This window comes from Caretta caretta, chromosome 12 (assembly GCF_965140235.1).
Source record: "Caretta caretta isolate rCarCar2 chromosome 12, rCarCar1.hap1, whole genome shotgun sequence".
NCBI classification, from domain to species: domain Eukaryota; kingdom Metazoa; phylum Chordata; order Testudines; family Cheloniidae; genus Caretta; species Caretta caretta.
In genome coordinates this window covers 21,038,541-21,047,039 of record NC_134217.1, presented here as the reverse complement: position 1 = coordinate 21,047,039, position 8,499 = coordinate 21,038,541, and the positions used below count along the sequence as shown (strand labels likewise).

At 44.0% G+C, this 8,499-nt stretch overlaps 1 protein-coding gene across 1 annotated transcript in view; it reads right to left on the bottom strand.

Annotated features, from left to right (window-relative positions):
- POP4 (POP4 ribonuclease P/MRP subunit) overlaps nucleotides 1-8,499 on the bottom strand; it is a 31,966-nt gene continuing 23,467 nt past the window's right edge. Inside the window, exons 3-9 of the mRNA XM_075118444.1 lie at nucleotides 6,819-7,010; nucleotides 5,773-5,955; nucleotides 2,736-2,959; nucleotides 1,988-2,065; nucleotides 1,705-1,766; nucleotides 1,103-1,204; nucleotides 1-671 (exon numbers count right to left, since the gene is read on the bottom strand). Of these exons, the coding sequence (XP_074974545.1) occupies nucleotides 535-671; nucleotides 1,103-1,204; nucleotides 1,705-1,766; nucleotides 1,988-2,065; nucleotides 2,736-2,959; nucleotides 5,773-5,955; nucleotides 6,819-7,010 (978 nt within the window). The 3' untranslated portion in view covers nucleotides 1-534. The remainder of the gene's footprint in view (nucleotides 672-1,102; nucleotides 1,205-1,704; nucleotides 1,767-1,987; nucleotides 2,066-2,735; nucleotides 2,960-5,772; nucleotides 5,956-6,818; nucleotides 7,011-8,499) is intronic.

Sequence of the window (8,499 nt, the reverse complement as noted above, 5' to 3'; positions counted from 1 at the left end):
TTTAAAAACAAGTTGTAAACAAGATTTAATTCATTTTCAGTACGTAAATTCCTCCATATAAGCCTGTCTGTCCATGAAACACGTCAGAGAGAGACAACTTTTAACATCAGGAATTAGAATTCATACATGTTCCACCGTGTGATTTACCTGAAAATATGTAAATTGAGACATCTATTATATACACTAAACCAACACAATTAAAGTTATATTAAGTCAAAAAATAATTGGGAAAATGATTTTATTTTTAAAAACAAAGTGATGTGAATCACAAATATTAGTTTACTATTTAAAAAAAAAAGACCAAAATGTTATACACTATATTTTCAGGAAATGAAATAATGACATATTACTGCAATCTGAGGATTCTGGGAGACCACCTAGTACATAAAAACAGATGTAACTTAAATGTGTCTTGTAACTCATACTTCTGTATAAAGAAACACTTTAGAGGACGTAGAATTCCATATGTTCTTGTTTTTTAATTTGATTTTCAGTTTATGAATGAATCCCCAATATCTTTGAATTTCCTTAAAATCACAGGTCAATAGTTCCTTTTGCTTTGAATTTCTTTGCAGAACGCTCACTTGCTCTAAGCTGGAACTTGCTACCATAGATGTGGGAAATAAAGCCATCAACCTCCAGGCTAAATACATTGTTAAGCTTGGGAATAACTGAAAGAGAAGTTGAAGAGGAAAAAACAAAACAAAATTATCAGTAATGTACTAATGTAAATCTCTGTCCTTCAGGGTTCTGGTACTTTGGCATGACTAAGTCTTAGAAGGCCTGTCTTCTTCAAGAATTCTAATGTTTGAAAGCATCCAATGTTTTGAAACATCCTATTAGTCTGACAATCAGATCAACACAATCAATCTGATTCTGGCATATCTTTTGCTATTTTCCATGAAGCCAATCTGTCCATAGGTGTTCTGCTCTGGTGAGAATTCTGTTCAACAAGAACATGGCTGCATGATTTTTATTAATAAGTACTATGCGGCCTGCATTGCCACTTGGGCTTACAAAGAACGTATCAGATGAATAATGTGCAAAAGTAATATTTTGACTACTCAAAATGTGAAAGATACAGAAAACTTGTAGTACATACCTTTTAATTTATCTTCTTTAGTGATAATTTTGAAAATATGCTTCATTTCCTGTAGAATAATTCCCGTGATCCCAACATAAGAGGGACATTTTGATTTAGTTACTAAAAAAACCAAAACCAACAACAAACAGATGTATCAGTAGAAGAATTTGCAAATGATCTATATTGTAGCTTCATAATTTTAAAAAGGTAGCTTGTAGTAATTCAGAATAAATATATCTAATTCTACTATGAAGTCATACTAATACTAGTAGCAATCACATAGCTATTGGTGGCTGTGCATATTAACAATGAATTCTAACAAAGGAGGGTTTCCACAAGTACTTAAATGAAGTACCGGGGTAAGTCTGATCAGCGGGGAGTAGGTCAAATAATAATTAAGTCTCAATATGTGACCCCAAAGTAGGTAACATTTGGAGAGTTTACACAAGTACTAAGACTACAGAAAGAACAGTTAAATGTGTTTGTGGCAGAAGTTAAGGGAAAGGAACATGTGGGTTTAGAAACAGAAAGTGTAGGGTGACTGCCACCCCTTTGGGAGGACTTTGAAAGAAGCCCTCAAAAAAAATAAAAAAAATAAAAAGGAACGGAAAAAGTAATACCTGTAACAATAGCTCCATGGAGATCAGCTTTTAGCAATTTGGCCTGAATCATCTGTGGTTGTCTTAAAAAAACAAAAAACAAAGAAAAACATTAAAAAAAATATATATTTACAATAAATTTCGTCTGTGGTGTTAAAGTCAGTACACTTTTGTATTTACAAAAATATAGAAATACATGCTTGTTTAAAAACATTATGCAAAATGTTTATACTTATGGTAATAAGATGATAGTCTTTGAAAGATCAATCTAGACCCTACATATTTTTAAATAAACTGAACTTACGCATCTGGTCTGAGTCCATTACACAGATCCCTGATGTATTGTTTCCAGAGTTCATGTAATGGTAGAAACAACTCATATCTTCAATAGTCAGCAAGAGACAAAAAAGATTATACAGTATCTTTTCAGAAGTCTGTATGACACAAAATAACAGCTTAACTACTAACCAACCTACAATTTACATACAAAGTTAGAACTTGTTTCTTTGGAGTATCTCATGAAGTCATTAGCTATACAATACAACATTCCAAGCTGTAAGATTACTTACTCTAAAAAGAGGTTTCTAATGTACATCACATAAGATGTTGCATTTTGTGTGCTTAGAAACTCCTACTCTTGTATTCTCTCTGTCTACTTCATTTTCCAACTATGCAAAGAGGATGCATTTTAATAAAATCATTTAATGCACTGTGAGATACTAAGTCTGGTCACTGTCATTCTAACTTTTTAAACTAGGGACCTGTGGCTCCATATAGTAATTTGATACTGACTTCTCACCATATTTAGATTTACAAGCACAAAAAGAAGGCAATGTCAGTGATATTCACAATATATACCTCTAAAATAAAAAAATAAAGAACTGTCCTTATATGGCCAAATGTTATGAGCAGCACAGAACTGACCTAACTCAGCAAAAGATTAAGAGTACTAATTAATAACTGTTAGCACCAATACATACATGCTGCTGCATGTACACTGCTTTCAACTTTTACTTGATAACTCACAAAAAGAAAGCCTTTTAAGTTCTTACTTTTGCTGTTCTGGTTTAATTTCAAAGAGACGCATTTCTCTCCTCTGCTTGGCAGAAAACCCTTTTGTTTTCTTCCTTTTGTCCTTTTTCCTTCTTTTAGGACAATGCTCAAGAACTACAGCTTTTCGGGTTAGCTTATCCTGGATGGCTTCATCTTTCAGTCGTGGCATACTACGCTTCAGAAAGGCATTTACAAAAGCTTCAGCCTCTTTTGATCCTTGAAGCTCCAAAATAAAAGTTGTTAAAAGTTAAGAATATCCACTGACTAGTAGTCTCATCAGTGTTTGCTACCACTGATATTAAATACATGCTAATATACCATGAAAAACTGATAATATTCTAGATACTTAAGTTATTTATATTTCCATGAAACATTTCCACACTGACCCATCAAAGTGCCTCAAAATCCTTAAGTGAGGGGACTAACTTTAGAGATGTGATGGTAGTTTAGTTTCCATAGCCATTCCATCATCCTTTTATCTGTGAAGGCTGAACGGGTTCTATGATGTGGAAGTCTATTCATTAGACATTAGCTATGAGAAGAAACTGATTGCAGAGAGGCTTGTTTACAACAGATAACTTAAAGAAGTGAAGCCAGACTCATTGCAAATAAGTAGGGACCTACCAAATTCACGGTCATGAAAAACACGTCATGGACCGTGAAACCTAGTCTTTTGTGTGCTTTTTACCCTACACTATACAGATTTCACAGGGGAGACCAGCGTTTCTCAAATTGGGGGTCCTGACCCAGAAGGGAGTTAATGGGGGGAGGGGGTCACAAGGTTATTTTGAAAGAGTGGGTAATGATATTGCCACCCTTACTACTGCGATGCCTTCAGCGCCCCGCCAGCAACAGCACAGAAGGGTGGCAATACCACACCATGCCACCCTTACTTCTGCACTGCTGCTTTCCGAGCTGGGTAGCCGAAGAGTGGGCAGCTGCTGACTAAAAGCCCAGCTTTGCAGGTAGCAGTGCAAAACTAAGGGTGGCAATACTGTACCAGGCCATCCTTACTTCTGTGCTGCGGCTGGCGATGGCTCTGCCTTCAGACCTGGGCTCCCGGCCAGTAACCACCTCTCTCCAGCTGTCAAGCTCTAAAGGCAGCACCGCCACCAGCAGCGGTGCAGAAGTAATGGTAGCAATACTGCAATTCCCCCTACAATAACCTTGTGAACACCCCCCCCCCCCCGCAACCAACAACTCCTTTTTGGGTCAGGGCCCCTTCAGTTACAATACTGTGAAATTTCAGATTCAAATAGCTGAAATCATGAAATTTACAATTTTTAAAATCCTATGATCATGATATTGACCAAAATGGACTGTGAATTTGGTAGGGACCTACAAATAAGCCATCTATCAGTTATCAGACAAATCTGACTTTGTTACTGACTTTAAACAGGTGACAAAGCAAAAGAGTTCATATTCCACTAAGAATTCTGGGCTATCTAGTTCCAAACTCACTCTTAAGAGCCAACATTCCCATTTTCATACAAACATCCTAATAATTATAAAAAGAAAAATACAGATAAGACAGCAATTTGTGCAGGAAGAGTGTTGTCCAAGTTTCTCCCCTGAAGTCACCACAGATTTTTAAGAATCTGTTTCAAACAGAAACTGTTATTTTCAGGGTTATGTTTCAGCTGTTTCAAGCTATATCCCAGGGGTTCTCAAACTGGGGGTTGGGACCCCTCAGGGGGTTGCAAGGTTATTTACATGGGGGGTCACGAGCTGCCAGCCTCCACCCCAAATCCTGCCTTTCCTCCAGCATTTATAATGGTGTAAAATATATTAAAATATGTTTTTAATTTATAAGGGGGGGGGTCGCACTCAGAGGCTTACTGTGACAGGTGTCACCACTACAAAAGTTTGAGAACCACTGCTATATCCACTTGAAAGTTTCCATGTAAAACATAAAACACCAGCTACTGTTATGAAAAAAGGTAAGCCAGTTTAGCCAACATCGCTATGATACATTATTTGCTAAGACTTTATGAAGTTTAAGAGGCTCCAAATTTGAGTCTTAGAAAACAGGTAGGGGAAAAGACAGTAACGGTCAAAACATTCAGGCAAAATTATTCAGGACCCCACTACACACAGTGAGTATATGTATAAAAAAGAAAAACAGTTAGGGCCCTGCACCTGTGTTGAGAACCATTGTCTCTAATTGAGCTCCACATAGGTGCAGGGTCCTGCCTGCGTAGATCAAGTTGGAGCACTGAGTCCTTGAGAATGAACAAGTTGTTAGAAAAACTTTATGGAAAAATAGTTAAAAAAATTCTAAATACCATCTTGAGCCACATGTAGTCAGGTTTCTGAACCTGTGTTTTTAAACTGGCTCATAACTCTAAAATGATCAAAATGACCTTTGCTAAGCCGAAGTGGAAACAATATTTAGTGCTTGCTGAATGACTCTGACCAAAATGCCAAGACTAGAATTCAATTCTAACATTATCTTGATTAACCTCCCTGTACCAGATGAAAATGATCATGACCAAGGTTTTAGATAAAATGGACAATCTGAATAAGAAACAAACAGCATTAACTCACGTTACCAGCTACAAAAGAGGCGAGTCCAACTCACACCATTTTCTTTATGAGAACAGCAATTAAAGTAGCTGATACCTGGAGATCCAATAGCTTTGCAGCCTGCGGCGGTAGCGTACTATAAATCACACCTGGAACACACATTAACACAATTCCCTGTGATCAGGGGCATCACCTTTCCCCACACGACTTTAGCGAGTCTGCTTCCCCGCCTGGGGGCCCACCGGGGCCACGCACCGAGGAGCGCTGGAGAGCACGATGGGACATGCCGCTCGCCCCTCAGCGGGGCCGGGCTGCCGGCAAACGCGGGGGGTGACCCCACCCCAGCAGGGGGAGGCGCTGGTCGCTGGGCGAGCCGGCGGAGCCGCCACTGTCTGCGACACGTACAACTAGGAGCCGGGGGGGGGGTGGGATGGGACCCCGGCCCACGATATGGGGGGCGAGAACGGGGCGATAGAAACCTCTCAACGGCCCAGCCCCCCAAGCACTTACTCTCCATCTTGGTAACGAGGCAGCGCTTCCGGCTCCGACCAATGAAGTCAGCACGCTGCGACTCAGCCCGAGGCGCGTCACAGCCAGGCTCCCAAAGGAACGCGCATGCGTAGCAGCGGGGGGACGGGGCCGCACCACCTGGCGCGCGCGCGCGCACACAAATATCCGCGAGGAGTTCGCCCCCTGCAGCGCAACAGCTTCCGGGGTCTTTGTCACCTCAGCCAACAAAAGCCAAGCGCATGCGCCCGTGTACCTCGACCTATCCCCATCCCCAGGGAACGCACGCCCTGCAACCTAGGAGCGCTTGTTAGCAAACGCAAAAAGAAAAGGAGGACTTGTGACACCTTAGAGCCTAACCAATTTATTTGAGCATGAGCTTTCGTGAGCTACAGCTCACTTCATGGGATGCATACTGTGGAAACTGCAGCAGACATTATATACACACAGAGACCATGAAACAATACCTCCTCCCACCCCACTCCCCTGCTGGTAATAGCTTATCTAAAGTGATCATCAAGTTGGGCCATTTCCAGCACAAATCCAGGTTTTCTCACCCTCCGCCCCCCCCCCCCCCCAACTCACTCTCCTGCTGGTAATAGTCCATCCAAAGTGACCACTCTCTTTAAAATGTGCATGGTAATCAAGGTGGGCCATTTCCAGCACAAATCCAGGTTTTCTCACCCCCCCCCCCCCCATACACACACAAACTCACTCTCCTGCTGGTAATAGCTCATCCAAACTGACCACTCTCCCTACAATGTGCATGGTAATCAAGGTGGGCCATTTCCAGCATAAATCCAAGTTTAACCAGAACGTCGGTGGGGGGGAGTTAGAAAAAAACAAGGGGAAATAGGCTACTTTGCATAATGACTTAGCCACTCCCAGTCTCTATTTAAGCCTAAATTAATAGTATCCAATTAGCAAACGATTACTGAAGGAGGACGCATGTGCACTGAGCTGCGCTGAACGGGCTTTCGGAGAAGAGCACATGCGCAACAGCCCCGCCCCGAAAAGGCCGAAGTAAAAGGAGATGAGGCGGGCTCTACAGCCTCGGCCGCCGTCAGTCTGCGCCCAGCCGGCCCTGCCGTTGCTGCCCCAGGAGCCGGCCTGGCGGGCGGAACCCGCGAGATGTCCGTTACCAGGGAGGCTGCCCTGGCCGCGCCGAGCCCACTGGCTCGCAGGACTCCAGCCGCAGGAGGCTGGATTAATGCAGGGGCTTTAGGGGCTGCAGCCTCGGGCTGAGGGGCGGCCACAAAAATAAATCCGTAATTATATGCAATTCGGTGGTCACCAACCCATCAATCGTGATTGACTGGTCGCTCCTGGAGCCTCTGCCAGTCGATGGCGATCTCCAGGCTGCTAAAAGTCCAGCCGCGCAGCAAGGCTCAGGCAGGCTGCCTGCCATGGCCCCAGCCCGCTCCCGCTGCCGGCACGTCTCTGCGGCCCCTGGCGGAGGTGGCTCTGCATGCTGCCCCGCCCCCAGCTCCCATTGGCCAGTTCCCGGCCAATGGGAGCTGCGTGGGCGGTGTTTGTGGGTGTGGGCAGTGCACAGAGACATGCTGTCCCCCTCCCCACGGGGGTGTGCAGAGACGTGCCAGCAGCCAGCCACTTCCAGGAGCAGTGGGGGGCGATTCCTGAACCCTGCTACGCTACTGGCCCGGAGCCACCTGTGGTAAGCGCCTCCTGGCCGGAGCCTACACTGCACCTCAACCCCACCCCCAGGTCAGAATCCCCTCCTGCACCAAACTCCCTCCCTCCCAGAGCCTGCAGCCCTCGCCCCCCTCCTGCACCAAACTCCCTCCCTCCCAGAGCTTGCAGCCCTCGCCCCCCTCCTGCACCCAAACTCCCTCCCAGAAAGAAACTAATATAACAGCACTTCTAAGGTCAGAAGTAGGCTATTTTGAATTAACTTAACTATAGTCTACATGTTTTGAGACTGAAATGTAACCACAGAATGGCTTTATGTTAATTAAAAGTCAAGTTTAGTATAGCGTTAATAGCCTCGATGCCATAATTGTGACAATTTTGTTTTAAATTAGGAAAAAGACTTATATACAGGGGCTTCACAAAACCTAATAGCCGTGGGCCCACAGGAGAATTAATCTGGCCCTGCTGCAGGGGCTTCGAGAACAACATCCAACAGCAAGGCAATAAAGTCAGGACAGGAGGCAACCCCCAATCTCCTCCAAGACACCCAGTCTCACTTCCACCCCACCAACACACCACTGGTACCACCTGTACATCCACTATCACCCAGGCCCTCACCAATACACCCAGCGTCACCCAGCCCTCTGCCAACACGCCCACTTAGCCAGCTCCTCACCAGTACACCCAGTGTCACCAAACCCCACATCCACTCTCACTAACCCCCACCAGTATATCCAGTGTCACCCATCAACACACCTGTTAGGATATAGATATTCAGGCCTGCCTGCAAAGGCCTGTACTTTAAGAATTTAGGTGTATTCTTATCACTTGGCTAGTTAGAGGTATAAAAGAAAGAATCAAAATCACTGTCTGCCAATGTAAGGTCCTTCTCTTACTGTGACAGTCTGGGGCCCTGTTCTTAGGCTAAGGCCTTTGGCTAAGCGACAGAGGCAGTCATAAGCTGGGAAGCGACCGGTCACATCCTCACATTCCAAAGTAGTCACATGGAAAGAAGGTGCTATTGGGCTGTTAGGAATACAATCCTGTCCTGATAGTGCCTATCAGCTCCAGAGAAAGGGA